The sequence below is a fragment of the Saccopteryx leptura genome, chromosome X (assembly GCF_036850995.1).
Source record: "Saccopteryx leptura isolate mSacLep1 chromosome X, mSacLep1_pri_phased_curated, whole genome shotgun sequence".
NCBI classification, from domain to species: Eukaryota; Metazoa; Chordata; class Mammalia; order Chiroptera; family Emballonuridae; genus Saccopteryx; species Saccopteryx leptura.
Window position 1 is genome coordinate 53746908 of NC_089516.1, and position 23027 is coordinate 53769934.

Sequence of the window (23027 nt, forward strand, 5' to 3'; positions counted from 1 at the left end):
TGACCACCAATGAAAGAGGTGCCCCTTCCAGAAGTGCAGTGGGGTCTGGATAAATGGCTTCAGGGGGCCGCATTGCGGCCCGCGGGCCGTAGTTTGGGGACGCCTGCCTTAGGGTAATAGTATAATTAGTGGGCAGCAAGTGATGATAAGACCATTCAAGGGACATAAGCTTCACTTGGGATCACAGGCCACCTTTAGACTTGTCACTTGTCAACAAAATTTTAACCATCATAAAATAACTCAGCAACTAATAGCAAACTCCAGATATACTGTGAAAACTCCCCCTTCCAACTGCATTTTCTCCCTCTGTATGTACCTGTAACAACACTAGCTCCCTCAGACCATGGGCAGACTAGCAAAGCAGCACCTGCAGGGTGTGAATGCACAGCTCTCTCCTGGTCTGCTTTGGGCACAAAAGAGATCACAGAGGGGAGTCATTAAGTTAGGATTCTTATTGCAACTACAATGTCTCCATCAAAAGGTGCTAGGAAGCGGGTGCTGACAAATGTGGGCTGTGTAGCAAGAACCCTCGGCACCATCAGCACAGTGTTTTTTTTTTTGTTTTGTTTTTGTATTTTTCTGAAGCTGGAAACGGGGAGAGACAGTCAGACAGACTCCCGCATGCGCCCAACCGGGATCCACCCGGCACGCCCACCAGGGGGCGACGCTCTGCCCACCAGGGGGCAATGCTCTGCCCCTCCGGGGCATCGCTCTGTCGCGACCACAGCCACTCCAGCGCCTGGGGCAGAGGCCAAGGAGCCATCCCCAGCGCCTGGGCCATCTTTGCTCCAATGGAGCCTCGCTGCGGAAGGGGAAGAGAGAGACAGAGAGGGAGAGGGGGATGGGTGGAGAAGCAGATGGGCGTCTCTCCTGTGTGCCCTGGCCGGGAATCAAACCCGGGACTTCTGCACGCCATGCCGACGCTCTACCACTGAGTCAACCGGCCAGGGCCAACATAGTGTTTTAATGCGACTTTAAACTTTTAAAAACCTGAGTGTAATTTCTTCTTTACACCTTCACAGGGCTTTTTTACTCTCTATTCTGCACATCCACATGGGAAAAGGAGATTTTTGAAAATGTTTTTTATGAAGAATATCTTCTTCACAATGGAAATAGATATTCACGTTGTATTTTGGCACCACAATGATTTGCTGTTTTAATTTTGTTTCAAATGATTAGAATGGCTTACATAAAAGTGTAAGCTAATTTCAACTGTGACTTTACCATTTCCCCTCTGCTTGAAAACAATATATTCAAATGTCCCAAGGTATGAATGAGAAGGGCTATGTACAAAACCTGGGGAAGGTGAAGTTAAGCAATGGAAGCCAGAGGTTTCCTGGGCTCTGACAAAGCTCTCTCCCAACTCAACAAAGAAACACAGTGACACATGTGTATTTGCCTTTATTTTTATTTTCCCCATTTGGATATTTACAAATCTTTATTTCAGCATATTTTTCAGAAGCATAATTTTGTTTCTTCATGTTATTCTTTTTTGAAGTCAGAACTGGTCAAGTCTTTTTCATGCAAAAATTTACATTTAATAAGGACATCTTGTCATCTGGCCATCTTGTCGGGTCTCTGCTGCGCTGTACCATTTTGTGGGTCAGGCCATCCAGGGCAAATGAGTTTTGGTCCTCTTCCTCTTGTGGTTTTCACTGCCTGGGCCCAGTACCTCTTCTGTATATGTATGCTTTTACTTTATTTCATCTGCCTCCAGAATGACACTGTCTTGGCTGCCTTCTGAAGAATTCCCTGGTATTGTGGTCAGTTGCACTATACCTGGGCACCTTCAGTTCTACTGACCCAGAGGTGCAGTCTGGCAAGATGGTGGATGCAAAGTCTCACATATATTGAGTCAGCAGAGGTAACCCTGACTAACTGGGGCTATTTCATAATTGAAGTATATGAGGGAGACACTGTAAGACCTTCCCTCCTCCCTACCCTGAAAACCTGACACTTATAATAAAGATTTCATATTGATCACAAGACACTACACACGAAACACGAACATACTGCATTTTGTAGGACAAGTCACGATTTTCTTTGATACTCAGCATCACAGTAGGGTACCATGCAGGTGGAAAACTTTGCAAATGCATTCATTAATTAATAGCTCAGAGGGTCAGCTCTTTTATGTACAGAATAAAGAATCACTACAGTCTCAGGTCTAAATATGCAAAGGCATTGCAGCCTTGCTATTAACAAGATGACACGGATTTTAAGAATACATTTGACAAGCTCTGGTAAGACCCAACATATCTGTTATCTCTTCAAAGGCACCCCACAGTGGCAAATGGGACAGACAAGAACTTATAAGGAAACATGTTACATATCCCCTCAACAAAATGACACTTTGGAGAGGCAAGGGTGTCTTTCCCATGGAGGTGATATTCCTGGGGGAAAGTTAATGTGACAGTCCATGTGAGGAAAAGAAAAGTGGGTAAAGGAGTAAAGTAGAAGTTGCTCCATCCCAGACTCAGCAACACCCTTCTCTCTGCTCACGCTCCAAATTATCTATCTCAAATACTCTGACTGGCTGGGGTTGAGCATCTTGCTAGATGCTCTGCACTTCCAGAATTACTTAGTGAGGTGAGTGGGAGGGGATATAAGCAGCCAGTTGGAGGAAGGTGTGTCTGTACCACTGGGGATAGCTGAGGATGGGGCTCAATGATGATGCTGGACAGAACACATATAGAATATGACAAGGGGAGATCTGACAATTTTCAGGTTAAAATAACCCAATCCATGGCAAGCTCAGAAGGTTCAAGTCTCTGAAAAAGTGTCATTGACAGATCTCCACTTTACCGTGACACTTAACCTCACACAGTATGAGTTGCAGTAGAATTCAACACATTGCAGCACATTAGGGCAAGATATTCTTTTTAAGGTATACTATTATATCTAGCTACATGGATCTAGAGATATTTACAATTGGTTTCTCTATCTTTCTTCTGTGCTTTGAAGTCTTCCCCATGCATTCCTGTGCATTGTTTTTAGGGACATCTTAAAATCCCTTTTGTCCCCACTGCTCTAGTCTCTTTCACCAGTATTACCTCACTCTAAATGAACTACTTGCCTCCCACAGGGCTCAGAGACCCTCCAGGATCCTGGAAACTGACATCAACCAGTGTTGGTGGGAGCTTCATATATGGGGTCAATGCTCTCCCCCCCGTCTGGATCTTTCTGTGAGGGATGTCCATAAAGGAAGAAGCAATCTTAGATATTCCAGAGGCAACTTTGTTTTTATCTTACAAGATTTGTGTGTGTGTGTGTGCACATACAAGTGTAAACACATGTGATTGAGAACATATATGTGGTTGTATGTGTTTATGTATCTCTGTGGGTATGTATGTGTAAGAGGCTATGTTTATGTGATGCATGTATAGAAAAGAAAAGAATGATGACAAATTGGTTTGATTTAGGCAAATGAGTCCCTGGGTCTCTCCTTGGTCAGTCTTCTCACCCTTCTGACTATCTCTTTCCCTGGAAGGGGTGGAAAGAGGAAGTTCCAAATCCAGGGCTGAAGTTCAGCCAACAGCCATCCCAGGGTGGCTACTAAACCACGCCTGCCCCTAAATGGGCCTACCACCACAGTTCATGCATGCAGTCATCTCCCAGGCACCTTTACTCCTATGCATCCAGCTGCTAACAGCCATTCCTTGGGCCATTTATTTACATCACCCACCTGCTTGGTGTTTCCTCCAAGATCAGGCTTACAAGGTGATTAGAATAAAATGATGATACAACCATCTCTCCAGTTCTTTAGCTCTCTATATATTTCTGTTCTCAATGCATCTTCAAGGCATCCCAAACATGTCTTTCCAGGACTGAGCAAAACATTCCTCATGCCAATCTTGATTAAGCAGTTCCTACCTCAAGGCACTGAATTATCACTTCCTAGGACTCTAGGACTATATCCACTTCTTCTGTGTCTTTTATCCAGGAGACAGCACAGATAGATGGAGGGAGAAGAAGAGAAGTGGATGAGAATTGGGAGATACTGCTCCCTGGAACAGGAATTGGAAAGAAACAGTTAATCAGCCTGGCCAACTAGACACCCCCCATGTGGAAACAGGCCAAGGGAATCCTGATGGTTCTAGAAGAGCCACCAACAAGAAATACATATGCTTCCAGGTGTATTTTCTTTCACACCTATTCAAATCAGATAATAAACATATGTATGCACACATGCACACACATACATAAATCACATGTTTACACACTCTTTTATAAGGGTGCACACACACATGTATCCACACATTGTTATATATACACTCTTATACATACCAATGGAGATTTACACCAATATACATATACCTATACAGCTTTTCAAATAATTGTATGTGAACACAGAACTACCTTGATGCACCTACACACACCCTGGTATATACAGAAACACAGTTAAAAGGAGTGATGGCTAATGAGTTTCAGGAGAGGCTGCCTAGGGAGGAAGAAGGCCCATAAACTGAGTGCCTGGCAAATCTTATTCTCCCATGGTCTCCATCAATGAGGTGGAGTTGCTTGGTAAGTTGGAGCACAAGCTACTTTCTCCTTCCCTTCAAGCTCCATTTTTTTCCCTTTCAGAACACTGGGGACAATGTGCTTTGCCTTCCCTGGTTCAGAGGGTTTCTGTGAGGGTCTGACGATGTGATGGGTCAGTGAGCTTGTTGACACTATGCACTAGATAAACAGAAATGATTAGTATACAGATTCACAACAGTTGTTCATCTGTTGTTTTAGATCAGATGGCGAGGTAACAAGTCAGAACTTTTCTTCATTTACCAAATGCTTTCTATATGACCAGTGATCGACTCAGCATCTGACCTAGACACATGTATTAAGTCCCTAATGTCAAGCGTTCTAAACCAGAAATATAGACAAGAGAAGTTCCAATCCCTCCAAAAGTGCCAGTTCAATTTGGGTAGTCCTTTCCCTGTGTACCCCAGCCCAACCTAGTTTGATTTTCTCCCATAAAACCCTAAAAAACAGGTGAGAATCATAATCCTTACAAGAAAAAAGCAGAAGAAAAAAGGTAATGAAAAAGAAAGTTCAACAATTCAGGGGGACAGAAAACCCCCCAAAATATTTGTGCCCACGGCTCTGCTCCTTCTTCTGCCCTTCAATTTGGCTACTGTCTGTCCTCTCAACATTTCCAGGGTTTTTCTGTGCTTATTAAATATTAGAAGTCTTTGGAAAGGTGATAGTCTTCTAGCAGAAAAACAAAAGTAATGTGTTATTTACCTCCAATTCTTCCTCAGTTCCTTTCCTTCTAGCCAGAACAAATTTTTTCCAACTCCTCCTCACCTCATGTTTATAAAAAGGTAGAACTGATTTGAGTTCTCAGATAATCAAAAATAAAATGAACAAATAAAAGAAGGCAAAATAGAACCAAAAGAATCCGTGAAAGGCATACGGCAGTGTCCCTGCTTTTCTGGGGCTATGAGATTAAATGTCATTGTATGGCCAGTAAATAATGTTGAAAATCACAAAGGCAAGTGGGAAGAGGATCCGGGACCACTTATCAACCTTAGGGACATAGTCAGGCTCAAAGAGGTCGTGCACAAACTTTTCTCTGAAGAAGTACCCAGGGCTCAGGGGAAAAGTATCCTCAGACTCTGAATCACTATCTTCATCTTCATCAAAGCCCGTGAAATCGTCACCATTATTATTCCAGGCATCGTTCTGGAGTTGCTTCTTAGGGTCAGGCTCGTTGCATTCAACTTTGGTGTCATCAGGTACGCTAACGAACTCCTCAGGGCTTGTATGGATCTCACCAGGGTTGCAGCTTGCTTCCTGCACATAATTTTGGCCTTGGAAAGGCAGATACTTCCCACTGGGGTCATGGCCATAGTTCTCATCCAAGCTGTAACTCACTTCAGGGTATTGTGGATACCAGGTCGCAGGATATCCATAAGCCTCAGCATAATTGTAGATTTGGGTAGGGACAATACTGCCATCAAGCCCATAACCATTGTATTGAACACCATAGCTTTGCAGACCCTGCTCTGAGATGGAGGAAAGATCATTTGGGTTTTCTCCAGTGGCCACCCAGGCCTGGCCTGAGACATAGGGCATTGAGGCGAGGCTTTCTGAGGTGGTCAGTGGGGCCTGTTCTGAGACATAGGGCATTGAGGCGAGGCTTTCTGCGGTGGTCAGTGGGGCCTGTTCTGAGACATAGGGCATTGAGGCGAGGCTTTCTGCGGTGGTCAGTGGAGCCTGTTCTGAGACATAGGGCATTGAGGCGAGGCTTTCTGTGGTGGTCAGTGGGGCCTGGCCTGAGACATAGGGCATTGAGGCGAGGCTTTCTGTGGTGGTCAGTGGGGCCTGTTCCGAGACATAGAGCATTGAGGCGAGGCTTTCTGCGGTGGTCAGTGGGGCCTGTTCCGAGACATAGGGCATTGAGGCGAGGCTTTCTGCGGTGGTCAGTGCAGCCTGGCCTGAGACATAGGGCATTGAGGCGAGGCCTTCTGCGGTGGTCAATGGAGCCTGTTCTGAGACATAGGGCATTGCGGCAAGGCTTTCTGCGGTGGTCAGTGGAGCCTGTTCTGAGACATAGGGCATTGAGGCGAGGCTTTCTGCGGTGGTCAGTGGAGCCTGTTCTGAGACATAGGGCATTGAGGCGAGGCTTTCTGCGGTGGTCAGTGGGGCCTGGCCTGAGACATAGGGCATTGAGGCGAGGCTTTCTGCGGTGGTCAGTGGGGCCTGGCCTGAGACATAGGGCATTGAGGCGAGGCTTTCTGCGGTGGTCAGTGGGGCCTGGCCTGAGACATAGGGCATTGAGGTGAGGCTTTCTGCGGTGGTCAGTGGAGCCTGTTCTGAGACATAGGGCATTGAGGCGAGGCTTTCTGCAGTGGTCAGTGGGGCCTGGCCTGAGACATAGGGCATTGAGGCGAGGCTTTCTGCAGTGGTCAGTGGGGCCTGTTCCGAGACATAGAGCATTGAGGCAAGGCTTTCTGCAGTGGTCATTGAGGCCTGTTCCGAGACATAGGGCATTGAGGTGAGGCTTTCTGCGGTGGTCAGTGGGGCCTGTTCCGAGACATAGGGCATTGAGGCGAGGCTTTCTGCGGTGGTCAGTGGGGCCTGTTCCGAGACATAGAGCATTGAGGCGAGGCTTTCTGAGGTGGTCAGTGGGGCCTGCTCTGAGACATAGGTTAAAGAGTCGAGGCTTTTTGGGCTTGTCAGGTAGGCCTGCACTGGTATAGAGGGAGGATAACCGCTTCCATCTTCAAAGTTAACCTGGTCACCCTTTGAGGGGACTGGGAATAGATTCGGATAATTAGTAGAATCAAATCCCACATTAATAAGCTCTTGGGAGGGAAGAGGGAGGGGTCCTTCTTCATCAACATTTGTAATGTGATTGTTGATCTTGTCGACTGACGAAATGTCCACTTTCTCATGTCTCTGGTACACAGGGGGCTGAGGAAAGGATCAAGAGGCTGTTAGTATGTATGGGAAGTCCCTTGGGGTTGCCAAACCTGTTTCCCTGGGGTAGCTCCTCCTTCTGGAGTGCTGTCTGGTGGACAGAGGCAAGTCCCCCTTAAGCAAGTGGGATTGGGCTCCCTGTGAAGGATGGAGTCGTGCTGGACATTAATATACCACCAACAGTAAAAGCCTCAGCATGGCTTTAGGAGTCAGAAGAGCAAAGGAAGAGTAGGCCAGCCTCTCTGGTATCTGTTTCTTTTTTACAGCCTCCCTGTGTTCCCTTTAACTCTGGCTTTATCACTTGCTCTTGGAAACACGCTAAGTGGACCAGATTTGAAGGCCAATGGTCTGGGGAAATCTAGCTCTGCCACTTACCAGCATTGTGACTTTTGACAATGACTTAATATATTAGTGATGATATATTTTTCTACTTCTTTGTTACATTGCTCACAAAAATTAGGGGATCAGGGAATGTGCAGATACTCCAGTACTTTCAGCCTTTTGTATAGTGCATTTCCACCAATGAAATAAAAGTTGGTTTTGCATCTCATTTGTATAATTGAACAACTTTCTTCGACTTGTTTGCTTTTCTGATGTTCTTGTTTAATAAAAAAAAAATCAAATGCTTTTTTTTAATTGCTTCATATTCATTTTGAAATATTCCCTAATTTTTGGGAGCAGTATATTTGATGTATGTGTGTTTTCAAGGAATTACTAAGGCTTGTGAAAGTGTCAGGTGCTAAGCTTAGGCTAAAGAGGTACTCAAGTAAAGCTGATTATCAGTCAAAATGTCAAACCTGCAATCCCGATTCCTGGTAGCGAGTGCGGTTCATGATTCTTCGGGGTCTCCGGGGTCTCCTGTGTTTTCTGTAACGGAACCGAAATCCTCTTCGGGTATAGATAAGATAGTTGATGTAGACATATTCCATCAAGGTCAGGAACACGAAGAAGAGGCATACAACCATATAGACGTCCATGGCCTTGATACAAGCAAATTGGGGGAGTTGATCCCGCAGATGTGAATTGAGGGTGTTTAGGATGAGCATTGAAGTCAGACCTATAAACAACACAGTACAGATGGCTGAAGTTATTGGCAAGCCATTGGGCTCATGTCATACAGGAAGGGAGCAAAGGCCATGTCTGGGGTGTGGAGGGCTCTCAGCAAAAAAGGCCTTAACTCCCTAAGCCTGGAATTTTGTTCTCTTTGTTCCTCCTCCCCCATCTTTACACCCAGCTTGTGCTTCAATGGTTTAATGATTTCCCATTGCTCTTAGGATCAAGTCAAAAACTTTCAGCAATGGTTTCACAGTGATTTATATCACCAGCCCAATTCTGCCATATAAGGGCCTTTTCCCCTTTTTCTTTTAGTTTATAGGCTTTTCTTTAGCCCCTGAATATTAAATGAGATATGTTCCTAGGTTTTGTGAGCCCTAAAATATTACAGAAATATAATGTTTTAGGGTAATATATGCTCCTAAAAAAGGAGGCTGGTTTTAAATGTGGATTTAAATGTGGCAGAGGTGGATTTAAATGTGGGCACACCGGGCGCGCACCCTGGGCCCCGACTTCTGAAGGGCCCCACAAAACACTAATTTTACACTTTTTTCTAATGGCACCAAGTTTGGTTTTGTATGTGAAAATTTAACATTAATAGTACAGAATATTTTTTTATTTAAAAATATGGTTAACATGTATTATTTTTATTTTCCCTGGCTCTCTCTCTTTTTTTAAGGGACCCAATATTTTCTGTGTCTGGGGCCTCAATCAACCTTAATCCACTTCTGCTGAGAAGTCTGCCTCAAAGATGTTGAAGGAGAAACCAGACCTGGGTCAGAGACAAACTGCATTCTTCAGGGTGGGGTCATATAAACTTAGGAGCTGATTTCTGAGGCCCTTCCCTGGTACTGCTCAAAAACTTTTGATGTTCCTTATTGCTTAACTGTGAAATTCCAACTGCTTAAACTGAATTTCTTCCTGAGTGCTCCTCCTCTCTTCCCCAGCTTCTGTCACAAGTCTCCTGTGATTTAGCCTCCTTTTAAGGCCTCTGTGCCTTTAATCAAGCTATTTCCTCTTTTAAGGAATGCCAAATCTTGTGTCTCTGCCTCTTACAAGTCTTGAAAACCCAGGTAGTGTAATACTTCCTTGGTGTAGTTTTAGCCAACAAGACCTAGGTCACTTCTTCCTCTGGATTCCAATGGCATTTGTCTCAGCATTCCACTAGACACTTATTGAAGGTAGCTCCTCTGGAAGCCCTCTCCTGTCCCTAGTAAGACATTTGGATATGTTGCTTAATCAATGTTCGTTATGTTGCATTTTTGATCTATATTCATGGCCTCCATTCACTTGTATATCCAGAAAATAATGAGTTCTGGTACTTTGGACCCAACACACAAAAATCCCAGCCCTGATATTTTTTCACACTTGTTTCTAATGTCAGCCTCTTTGCTGGGGATTGGCTGAGTACCTGTACAAATGCCTGCTGGGTAGAACTCATCCTGTTTTCTTGCCTGTGCAGTCACACACTACTTCTAGTACTCTTCCCTTACTGTCTACATATTTTTTGAGTGATATGACCCAAGTTCTTCATTGGGATAGAGGGTAGAGAAGGACAGGACCTACCGACTGTCACCCTGGCCACAGAAGATTTATAGTTCATCCAAAATGATATCCAAGAGGCACCAGTGGTGAGGACAGTAGGCCAATAGATCTGCACAAGGTAGGTGATCATGCTCTTCTGGACCAGGAACTCCAGTATCAGGCGCACATAGGAACCTGGCAAAGAGACATGCTGGTATCATGGTGGTAAGGCTAAGGGGATTTTCAGGGTGAAGTACAGGATGAAGGAAGGGAAACTGATGGGAAATTCAGCCTCTAATACTTCAGCCTGGGAAGTCTGCTTTCTCCTTCCTTCCTTTATTGCTCGATGTCAACTAAAGTTTTGAGATGGGAGAAACATGACATGATTCAAAGCTACAAACAGATGGAGGGGGAAGAACAGGCCCTGAGAACAATAGCATGAATCTTTTACATCTGTGTAGTGTTAAACCTAGCCAAGTGCTTCCATCATTTTCTTATTTGCAGAAAGAAAGTTACTGGGATTTTATGAAGGGGGTTTTGGAAGGTTCCAGAACCAGAAGAAGTAGTAAAGGAGGCAGTGCAGAATGTAGAGGTCCAAGGCAGAGATAGATCCTCAGGAGTTTACCAAGGTACAAAAGAGACAAGAGACAGGAGGCAAGGAAGGGGTCAGACCTACCTGTGTAGAAATGCACTTGTTTGCTAGTCACTGTTTTTCCTAGGAGGCTGAACTCAGGGACGTCTATCTCCTCAGTCCCCTGGATGGCATCCTCACCACCTTCCCAGTATAACATGATGTCTTCAACTGTGTAGCCATCTGGGAGATGGAGAGAAACAGTCTCAGAAAGCAAACATAGGCAGAGTTCACACCAGCTTTTGCTGAGTTTGAGCAAGGGGGAGAGGGGAACTGGGAAAGAGAACTGTCATCATGATTTTCTTTTTATTTTTAGCCAGGAAGAAAAACAGCAAAGATATGTGTTCCTACCCACATCCTTGTGCACAATTTCCCAATAGTAGAGTACAATTTCCCCATAGGACCATTTACGCCCTAAAAGTCACCTTCCATCAGATGTTTATCTATCTATCTATCTATCTATCTATCTATCTATCTATCTATCTATCTATCTATCTATCATCTATCATTCATCTATCTACCTAAGAGAAGAGAAAGTGGGAAGGAGTAAATAAGGGAGACATGCCATTCTTCAGACTATCAAATCTATCTCAGGTTTCCTGATGGCTACAACCACAGATAGAAAAAAAGGGGCCATGGGAGATAGACTTACAGCTCTCCATTTCCAGCCTGCAGGTCTGCTTTCTCACAGGGAATCTACGCTCATTCAGAAAACAAGCTGCTATGGTGGTGAGCCTGTAAAGGAAAAGCAAAAGGAAGGGAAAAGTGAGTCTAATCCAGGGAAGCACTCATTACTGAGAATACTGCAGGGGTGGAGAGGGAGAGGTACCCCCAAAAAACTGACCCGACCAACACTCGTATTGCCTGCACTTAGAGCTGGACCCTCTTCCCCCCTCCCTCTCTTCTTTTTTCCTTTCTTCATTTCTAGAGGGAAGATTAATTGTACTTGTGTAGGGAGGAGAGAGGGAAATTATGTGTGACAAAGAAACCAAGAAATCTGGCAGAACTTGAACAAAGAACACATGTGTGGCATGTTAGGACAGCTCAGGGTGTCAGAATGAAAAGAGCCCTTGAGGAAACTGAATGTAGAGAGAGAAAGAGGGCTTTTTTTGCTGAAGAAGCAGTAAGGTTATAAAGAGGAAACTGTGTTGCAAGAGGAAACTCAAACATGTGATTGAGATTTTTTCTGGAGATTTTTCATGTGCTTTCTGAACTCTGTCTCTGTCTTGTGTAGTCATGGTATTTGATTTCTTCTACTTTGATGTTGTTTGAGAGTGGTGCAGCTAAAGCTCTACGTCTGCTGGGCAGTGCTCATATGCAGTCTTCAGGTATGGACGTGAACAGTGGCCAAGGCCCACCTTTGGCCATGGGAACTGCTCCCACCCCACAATGTTCTCATCTCTGTATCTGAGGTTACTGTGGACTAGAAAAATATCAGTAAGTATAAATGTATGAGAGGGATTAATATATTTGAGGTGGACCACAAAGTTGGGCAGGGACTTTAAGTTGCCACGTGTTGAGTCCATGAAAGGAATCTTAGGAGGGGTCTTGGAGAAGCTGGGGAGAAGTGACCAGTGCAAAAGGGATAATTTAAAAAGCCTTCATTAGCCTCAGCTAAGAGAATCTGGCCCACCCCTCAGCCAACCCTTACAGCTGCTAACCCAAGCTTAGTCCCTTTTAACCCTTGAAGTGATTTCTATTTTGCACAGTGAGTAGGGTGTGAGTGTGTGTGTATGTGTCCCCTCTATGAATCTTCCATGCAGCTGAGGTCCCCATTAAATGAAACAAGTGTGACCAGTGTCCTGTTCCCTGAAAGTTTTGTTATCTGATTCTACTGCCTTGGTCCATGGAAAAGTAGATGGAGAAAGAAAAGGGAAACAAGAGACAGAGCAGGAGGACCCTAGAGAAAGAGAGGCTCAGAGATAAAGCTGAACCCTGGCAGCTACCTCTCAGAAATTTTCTGAACTAAATTTCTCTCTTACGCGTGTCTTAAGAGATGGCTTCTAAGAGATGACACTGTGAGGAGAGGCCTGTTGGCTGTCTGCTATGCTAAAAATAGACCAGTGAGGAGTTCCAGCATGCACACATTCTGTGTGTACAAAGCCACAGTCAACAGATCCATATTGCACACCCCTGGGCCTCTAAATGATGCAAATATGACCAGTGGCAGAGGCAGTCCCCCTCCCTCACTTCATGGGCTTCAGCATTTATCTGTCTCCCTCCCTCACTGCATGGAAGACAAAAGACACAAACATATATAATAGAATGTATACAATGCTAAGGCAGAGGAAAAGCTCTACCAGTTGAGAGAATCAAGGATGATTTCTTCATAAGGAAAGTATTTGAGTTAGTGACTGAATGATGGCCAAGACTCACAGTCTTGAAAAGGGACATTCCAGACAGAAGCAACAGCAGAAGCCAAGGTGTGGGGACAGGACAACCATGGATGCCTGTAGGAAACTGGAGGATAAGCGAAGAAGCAGTGCAAGACAGATTTGAAAAGCAATTGGATCTACTCTGTGTTCCTTAAAGTGAGTTGGTGGGATACTCATTGGGAAGAGGGTTTCCAGACCCCTGTGGAACTCACCACATGCCATATTGCACTGTTCCATCTGGGTGAAGCTGAAATATGCGACCGTTCACAGTCATGTCATGCACTAAGGCATCTTTGCTATTTAGAAAGTAGCAGTCGGGGACCCACAACTTTTCAAACATCTGATAGTCCAGAGTCAGGCTCTGGTCAGTCTCATTGTACGCTAAACGTGGGTCTTTCCAGGTCTGATGAAAAAACATCGTGATTGCATAGTCCTGGAATGAGAAAGGTAAATCCCAACTGTAAGTGAGGTTGTCCAGTTCTCTGTTCTCAGAGAGTGTATGTATATGTATGCAGGTATAAGAAAGATACTATAACTATAGATGAGTAATGAAACATATGTAAGAATGTTAAATATAATAATGTTCAGAATCATAAATAAAACTCAGGTAATTAAAATCCAGGTTAAGAAATGGAACATTATCAATAACTTTCAAGCTTCAATGTGTCCCTTCTAGAACTTATTTCCCACACCTCCCAGCAGTAACCATTTAAAACTTATATTTAAATGACAATCATTCCCTTGTTTTTTGTTCGAGTTTTATTGTCTATGTATGTATTTCTAGGAAACATACTGCTTAGTTGGACTTATTTTAATTATTTTCCAAATGAAACTATAATGTGTGTATTCATAATTTTCTCCTCTAACTCAATATAATATTTGTAATATTCAGGTTGATGTAATTAAAATTTGTTCACTTGCATTGATTGCATATTGGATAATATTCCCTTACATGACTATACTATGTATATTATTGTGTGAACACACCATTCATATGAAAATCACAATGAAATAAGAACTATGAAATTAAAGTTCCAAGTTACACACCTTCAATACTACTGCCACTGGTATTGTCTGACTTTTGATCACTGTCAACCTGGTAGGCATGTAATAAGGTCTCATTGTGGTCTTATTTTGCATTTCACTGATTAATAATAAATTCAAGCATCTTTTCATATGTTTATCTGCTACTTGGTTTTCTTCACAAAAGTGAAGTTCCTGTTCAAAAGTTTTGATCATTTTGTTTTTAATATTCTTCTTATTAATCCACAGAAATTATGTATGTTTTTTATTTTTAAATTTTATTAAAAAAATTAAATTTAAAAGGGTGACACTGATCAATAAGAGTACATAGATTTCAGATAAACAATATTATAGCATTTGAACTGTTGATTATGTTGTTCATTGTCTATTGGTTTCTTCTTGCATCTTATTGAGTGTTTTCAGAACTTCAATTTTGAATTCTCTATTGTTTAACTCCAAGGTTCTCATGTGATTGAGATTTTTTTCTGGAGATTTTTCATGTTCTTTCTGAACTCTGTCTCTGTCTTATGTAGTCATGGTATTTGATTTCTTCTACTTTGATGTCATTTGAGAGTGGTGCTGTTATGAACCCCTTATCTCATGTACTTTATCCCCAGTCTGATGGCTGGAACAGACACACTTACCATAGACATTTCCGAGATCTCTTCAATACTGGAGACATACATTGATATTCCCACTGGCACAGGGGTACCTAAAATATAGGTAGACACTATTGCATGTAGGGTAAGACAAAGGTAAGACTGTGAACTCAGGAGCCAGACTTCTTGGGTTTGAACCCATTTTGACACTTACTAACTGTATGACCTTGAATAAGTTACCTAACTTCTCTGAGCTTTATTTTCCTAAGGGTTAAAATGGGATTAGAGCACTGATCTCATAGTTAGTGCAGGCCTGGCCCCTGATACTTTAAAAGGAAGACAAAGACAAAATAAGGTGATGAAGCACTCCCCTTTAAATGTTTTCCTGATTAAAAACTAACTAACTAAATAAAAAAACCTTAGGAGCAATGAACTAAGAAACAAAAGCTAAGATTTTTGGTGTGTATGAACATATGTGTGTAAGTGCATGTGGGTATGTCCATGTGTGAGGGAATGTGTCTTTGTTTGAATGACTGTTTGAGCTGTGTGCAAGAGTTTATGTATGTATGAGTATATAAGTGTACTCATGTGCAGGTGAATGTATCAATGTGTATATGAGTGTATGTGAACATGTCTGTATATAAGAGAATGAATGAGCATGATTGTGTGTTTTAATGTGTTGTCTGGGAGCAAATGGGAGCATATGTACATGTATGTGGGCATGTTGTGTGGAAGTGAATCTATGAGTGTGTTCATGTACAGATGAATGTGTTTGTGAGTGACTGTGTGTTACATGAGTTTTTAATGTGCAAAGAAATGTGTGAGTATGGGTGTACTTGGGAGTTTTTCTGTGTGTGTATTAAGTGAATATGTCCATGTATATGAGTGAATCTGTATATATTCATATGAATGATTTTGTGAACATGTTTTTGTGCTTGCATACATTACGTGAGTAATATGTAAGCACCTGCAATCATTTAGTATATTGGTGTGTAGAAGCAAATGTTAAGTGTGTTCATGTGCAAGTGAATACATGAGCATCTTTGCATTTGTGAACTTGTCTATATGTCATTTGCATTTTTATCTATGTGAGCATGTTTGCATATGAGTGAATGTGGGACCATTTTGCATGTGTAATATTTAAGTATTAAGTATTTAAATGTTTTTTTTAAGTATTTAAATGTTTTTGAGGGAGTGAAAGTATGTGCATCTCTATAAGTATGAGTATATTCATGTGAATGTGGGTGAAGGTATGTGTGTTTGGGAGCCAGTGAATGTCTGAGCACATTTCTGGGTGAATGAATGTGTGACCATTTGCATGTATTTGAGTGTACTGTGTGGGAGTGAATATGTGGATTGTCTGTGTGAACCTTTTCATATTTGTTAATATATTTGTCAGCATGTCCCATTAATATATTTATCAGCATGTCCATGTGTGAACAAATACATGGCCATGTTTGTATTTGTAAAGTTGCATTTACATGAGTGTATGTGAGCATGTTTGTGTGTTGAATCAATTTGTGTTCATATCATGAGTATGTTCATTTGTGAGTCTGTGTGTGAGCATGTTAAAGGCATATGTGAAGGAATTTGTAAATGTGTGCTTATGTGAGCATTTTTGCATGTGTGAGTTCATGTGTGTTTATATGAGTGAAAGTTTAGGAATGTAAGTAAACTTATGAGTGTGTGACTATGTGTTTGTGTGAGTGAGCATGTTCATTGTGTGAAAATGTAAATGTGTTTATGTGTGTGACCTTGTTCATATTCAAGAGATAAGTGTAATAAGTGGTCACATTTATATACTCATACTCATCACACTTAAATGAGTATATTACTGTGAGTGTATGAAAGCACATTTATGTGCTTGAGTGAATGTATGTCTGTGTGAGTGTGCCTGAATGTTTTTATGTGAGTGAATATGTGACCATGCTGATTTGTAAGTCAGTCCATGAGCTTATTCATGAGTGTTAGTATGTCACTGTATGAGTGAACTGTGAGCGTGTTAATATGTGTTTGTGCATACAGATGTCTGTGTGTTAATGAGTATCTTCATGTATGAGGATGTTTGTGTAAATTGGTGGGTACATTTGTGTATGTGAATGAGTGTGCTCATGTGTGAATGAATGCATGAGCTTGTTTATGTGCAAGCATGTTAATATGGGAGTATGTGTGAGTGCGTAAGTTCACGTATGTGAATGTCTAAGTATGTGTGTGAGTAAATTTGTGAGTGTGACTGTGGATGTGAGCAAGTTTGTGTGTAAGTGGATGCATGGCCATGTTCACGTGTATATGTGAATGTGTGAGCATGCTTGTGTGTGTATATGTGTATGAGCATATGTGAATGTGTGAGCATGTGTATGTCAGTATGTATATATGTGTAAATAAATTTGTGTGTGTTAATATGTGTGTGAGTGAATGTGTGACTGTGTTTCTGCTTCCTAACTTTCTTTTTCAGGCCTGGGTGTGAATACTGCCCACACAAATGCAAGCAGGGATGTGAAAATATGTACTAAACTATAAGGTATTGTGGAAAAATACCATTTTTATTGTTTATTCATTGGTTCAAAGCTGCCTTCACCCATCCCCAAAGCTAAGCCATTGTTCTATATGTATTATATCACACTGTTGCTATGGAAACACATACGCCACTTGCAATTCAGCCTGCTGGCTTCATTGGAGGCTGACTGCCCAGAAGGTGAGCTACAAAATGGGAAATGTATTATTCCCATCTCAGTGTTTCAAAATGAGAGCTTACCTAAGGTATCCCACATCCCTAAAATAACAAAGGGGAGCAAGAAGCTTCCAGATAAGGTGTCTAAGTGCTCTCTCTGGGGTGATGGCCTCAGCCCATGTCCCATTGATATCCCTTCTGATGGGCTCCGGAAAGTGGGAAATGTGGGAGGGGATAACTATTTCCCTCCCTTTGGGAAGTGGTGTCGCCCCAATTTTTCTTCCTCCCTAGAATCTATCAGAATATCAGAGGAAGACAAATAAAGAAAGGAATGACAATGTCCCATTCATTCCTTCACTCTGCACCTATGTCATGCCAGGTTCTGGGATAGACAAAGTCCTCCAAGAGCTGCCTTGGGCAACACTGTGGAGTTGACTTCTCTTGTTCATAAAGCAGCTTTGTGGCCCTGGCCATTTGGATCAGTGGTAGTGCGTTGGCTCAGCATGTGGATGTCTCAGGTTTGATTCCCAGCCAGGGCACACAGGAGAAGCCACTATCTGCTTCTCCACCCCTTCCCATCTTGCTTCTCTGTCTCTGTCTCTGTCTCTTCCCCTCTAGCAGACATGGCTCGATTGGAGTGACTTGACCCCATGTGCTGAGAATGGTTCCATGGCCTCTGCCTCAGGTGCTAGGAAGAACTTGGTTGCTAAGCAACAGAGCAATGTGCCAGATGGGCAGTGCCTCACTCCCTAGTAGGCTTGCTGCATCGCCCTCTAGTGGGCTTGCCCGTTGGATCTTGGTTGGGGCACACGCAGGAATCTGTCTTTCTGCCTCACCTCCTTTCACTGAATTAAAAAAAAAAAGCAGCACTTTGTTAACTTTCCCTGGCTCCTCCTCCTCCTTTTAATCATCCTCCTCTCAAATACATAATAGGCTTCCCTTAAACCTGACAACATTAGGAGGGGCCTCTGCATGAGTATGAGTGTGTGTGTGTGTGTATGTATGTGTTTGTAGACTTTAAACTTTACTTCACCTCAGACATAGAGAGGAACCTGACTCTGTCTAGTGGGAGGCCTTATAGGGAGTCCTGGGTTCCCCCACTCCTGAATCCCCTGGAACAATGACCCCATTGATTGCTACCTCCGCCCCACCACCAACACCACAATACAACCCCAGACTTAGAGCCTATAGTGTCTCCTTCTGTCTAAACGCTAGAAGGTCTTGCATTGTCCTAGCCCTCCCACCTTCATCTACTGTTTGGACAAATTGGGGACCTATCATAAGAGTGTAACACCAAGAGGCTAGGCATCAGAAGTAAATAAATTCGAATTAGCTCAAAATATGGCTGTGAGGGGCCTTGGAAATACTGTGAACCAGACATACCTGACAACTCCCAGAGGTTGGTCCCTTGCCCCTGCTCCGCCCACCTGGCCCTGGGTACATTCAGAGATGGCATTTCAAAACCGTTTGTTGTACTTAAATGGTTGTGGGTCAGCCTTTACTGAGAAACAGGAGAAGGAGAAAATGTAGCTACTCCCTTGACACCCAATAGTGCTTGGTGCAACAGACTCAAAACCTCTGTCAAGTAATGGGATGCTGGCTGTGCCCTAAAACCTGAGTTCTCATGCTGAAATAACTTACCTTTTGCTTTTTCCCAGTCCCAGTGACGACTCACCTTGGATCTTGGGGCTTGATCTTCTGTCCTCGTGGAAGGGGCACAGCAAAAAGGACACTAGTCAAGTGTCCCACCTCCAAGCTTAGCCCAAGGCGATGACCACCTTAGTTTTCAAGGTGCCTCCGTAGGCAAATCACACCCTCCCTTCTTGTTTACCACAAGGAAAAGTCCTCCTGTTGTGCCCTTTAGGGTAGAGGCTCTGTGTGTTCAGGAGACTTCGATTCGTATGTACAAATGTGGACTATTAGCATTCATTAACCCATTTAGAATGTGTATATTTTGGGGGGGGGTAGGTATACTTCTACCATCTAGGGAAAGTGGAGTGCTTTCTCTGACTTAGCCACTTACTCTGATTTTTAGCTCCTTCTCTGTTCTTATGAGCAGAAATGTGACTAACCTCTATTTAATGCATCATTCCCTTTGTTTTTAGTCTAAGTTTCTGGGTGTCTCCTGAGCCAGAGGATGCCACTCCCGTTATGTGGATTGCCTATACCTTAAAAGACCTGTGATCTAGGCCAGCTGCCCTTTCCAAGGGGGGAAGATTAGATAGAGATACAGGGAGAAACTGATGTATTGGCTTTCTGGAGGTTCCTGCTTCAGTTTCCTTGTCATCTGTCATCTGCTTTTGAGATCTGAGTGCTAGGCTAAAGAGTTTGAATTTTATTTGGCAGTTAAATAAAGCAATCAAAAGTTCCTGAGATGATCAGGCTGGATTTATAAAGATCACGCTGCCTGCAGTGTATTGAATGAAATGAACTTAGTGGGAGCTAAAGGTTTGGGGAGGAGGGCAGAGGCAGCAGTGCCCCTACTGGGTAGGTGGGTGAAGTAGACAAGACAGAGAAAACCATGACCTTAATTTTGAACTAGCTGAATAGGACATGTGTCTAGGGTGCCCAGAATGTGTACTCAAGTAGAAGAACTTGTGCCCTCCCCATAGATGGGACAGAAAACTCCAGCTTGAGAAGATGTTATTTGTTTTCTCTGGTATACATATTTCTGGGGTTAGTACTTTTCCAGCGACACCAGGAAGTGTATTTTAGGCTATCTCTGTGCCATTATAAAGGAGTGTAGAGGTGGGTAGAAGGTCTCTTGTATAGAAGGTAAAGAAGTGGGGCAAATTCCAGGGGTAAGGCAAAAGGCTTGAAGGTTGGAGAGTGCTTGCTGCAGGTCACTGAACGGGAGCCACAGAAGTATTGAGCCAGGGAAGTGCAACCAGTCAGTTTACTGAGTTAAGCTGGCTTGTTGTATCTCAGTTCTGTTCCACCTAACATGCAGGCTTCTAGTGTTTGAACATGCCTTACCTCCAAAATTTGGTCTCAGACGAGCATCATATCCTGACAGCACCCTGTCCCAAATCTTGTGAACCACATCTTCATTTGCACAATTTTTGCTAAAATGGAGAAGCCATCAATCAGTAAATGCTAAACTGCTTCTCAGAGAACAAACACAAAAGAGCAAACCAGGCATCAGTGTGCCAGGGCCTTTCTTTCTCCTGCACACACGCAGACATGTACATTCATACATGTGTGTGCCTCTGCCTGCTCCCCTCCCTCCCTCCAGTGAGTCAGCCAGAAGCAAAGCAATGACGCAGATTCTTTTTCACCCATCCCCCTCCACAGTTTTTATCCAGAGGGTGGGGCATACAGATTGGAACCTGATTGCCAGGAGGATTGTGGGTAGGAAGGAGGGGGGCTTTAGGGATGTGGAGAAGGGATGAGTGGGCAGATAGAAGCCCTCAGATAAATGCATTACTTCAACCCCCTAAGGAACCCCACTTTACCATCAGCCTAGATACAGTGTCTGGGTTGGTAGGAATCCTTCCAGGGACATGTAATTGCACCAGGAAAGGTCATCTTCTACCTTTAGTGCCCTCCTGAGCTGAGTCAACTAGTATATATTCCCCATCCCAGTCACATTGTCCGTACCTGGGCTAAGGCTGGGTATTTTGTTGTCATGTCTGTGTGAACCTTCTTTCTGTATGCCTGTTTATAAGACTTGGCATATGGCATATGATACACATAGAGCCAGGTTCATGTAGCAGAGATTTATGACCTGTACCCAACCAAACCATTTCAGATTCTTGAGGTTCAGGGCTGTCCTCAAAAAGACCTGTATTTGAAAGGCTAAGATATGTCTTGGACGAGCAACACTAAGTGAACACAGCTCAGCCCCTCGGAGCTGATCTTTCCAGAAGTCTCTGATGTGCTCACCCAATTCACGTTGATCTTCAGTGGGTCTCTTTTCCCGAAGAGGGGCTTGCGAATTAGAACCAGCCCTGGGTATTGCTATAACTCTTGGAATCTTTGATGCAATGACCAGAGAACATCAAACCCTGTAAATCTCAGTGTGTGTATGCTCAGTACGCAGTTTGGTATGTTGGGTTGGGGCTGAGGCTATTGCAGGAATATTGCCCCCTTTTTTCTGAATACATGGTCATTTCTGTTTTGCCATTTAAAATTATTTCTAATCATCTTTAATAAAATAATTTCATTTTGCATCATTCCAAAATGTGCATATAAATTATTCCCAAATTAAAGCAATGCATTCCCACCTGTTTAGGACCACACATTAGCTATATGCCAGAGCTCAGGTTGTCTGGCCACCGCAAATATACATTTCTGTATGATCTACAGGTAAAGGCTGACTGTGTAACAACTCTTCAGATATTTGCAGACTCAAACGTAAAATCAAACACACACACAACCCCCCCCCAATGAATTTTCAAATGTTTTACAAGAGTACGTACAAAAGTGCACACATCTCAGAACAATCGGTTATATGGTTATACAGCCACAGATCGCACTGTCCAGGTTCCTCCGAGGTTGAGTCAGTAATTTTTATCTGCGCATTAGTAAAGGTCCTCACCGCTCAACACGCACACGCAAGAACACACGCACTGCGTGCCTCAGGGAACAGACTAAAATGCGCACTCAAACAGGTGTCTCTACTGTCTGTGCTTTAAGAATTGCCCATCACCCTGTACCATCTCCACTCCAATCCCACAGATTACAAAAGAGGTGATTGGGAAAAGATAACTATGGTTTTAGTCTCTAGGGATGGATGGCAGACCGTGGGGTAAGGGCCTCCTCTCTCCATTTCTGGGGCTGCAGACTGTGCATACGCAGGGCTCTCTCATGCGCCACAGTAACAGGTGGGCTCTGGGACAAGACTATATTTCAACCGGTGACCCCACTCCCACCCAGCTCCCCTCTGGGGACCAGCAGGCAGGAAAAGTCTGACGGCCAACGCTCGGGGAGCCCGTATCCCAATCTCCCCCAGCCCGCTCTGTCCAAACGGTGTGAGATTAGCCCCCTGAATCTGTCGCTGCCCCGCCCGCCCTGGTGGCACCGGCTTACCAGTCGAAGACATTCTGGACGAGTTCGGGCATGGTATCAGAGAGCTCGAAGTGGAATTCCGGGAGGGGACTGACGTCGTTACCCTCCGAGAGCCAGGTTCTGATGAGCAGCAAGAGCACGGCGGCTCTTAGCATCCCCCGGATGCCCATGGCCGCAGCGCTTTGTGGGCTGCAGAGAGCGAGAGAAAGCCTACTGTGACCGGGGATAGGGACGGGGTGGGCGCAGTACAAGGAGAGAGGGAGCTAGGGGTTACCTCTAAGGACCGGGGATCGCGGAAAGTGCCGCCCCCGCAGCTATGCGGCAAGCAGAGCTCCTTCAACGCACCCAGCAGTCCTGAAGCTGCTCTCGAACGGCGGCAGCTTCTGGTTGCGACTGGGCACCCAGCTGGAAGCTCAACTGGCTCCACCCATTTCGTCAGCAACACAGGCTGAACCAATCAGGCAAGTGCAAGGAATCGCACAAAAAGATACGCACTCTTGTCTCCGCCCTAAGCCCGCGCGCCACCTGACACCCCTCGTCCCCCCCCCGCCCCTGCAGGCCTCTGCAGTCATCCCCAGACCAGCCTGAGACAGAAGGGGTCGGAACGAACCGGTTAGGAACCGGATCGGGCGAGTTCGAAGGGAGCCACCTGCTGGAGAGCTGGGAACTGATTTGCGGCTAGGAGCACTGGTTTCGTTCCTCTTTTCCTCTCTGCAGAA

The 23027-nt window shown here is 44.0% G+C and overlaps 1 protein-coding gene across 1 annotated transcript; it reads right to left on the reverse strand.

The window, feature by feature from the left end:
• Nucleotides 1-1504: 1504 nt before the first annotated feature.
• GABRQ (gamma-aminobutyric acid type A receptor subunit theta) lies at nucleotides 1505-22700 on the reverse strand. Its single transcript, XM_066356121.1, has 10 exons — nucleotides 22583-22700; nucleotides 22330-22497; nucleotides 20275-20363; nucleotides 14673-14740; nucleotides 13218-13438; nucleotides 11283-11365; nucleotides 10676-10813; nucleotides 10042-10194; nucleotides 8220-8479; nucleotides 1505-7416 (listed from the first exon to the last, which is right to left on the reverse strand). Exons 2-10 carry the CDS (start codon nucleotides 22476-22478, stop codon nucleotides 5446-5448), a joined length of 3132 nt encoding a protein of 1043 aa, XP_066212218.1. The 5' UTR covers nucleotides 22479-22497; nucleotides 22583-22700; the 3' UTR covers nucleotides 1505-5445.
• Nucleotides 22701-23027: the final 327 nt, after the last annotated feature.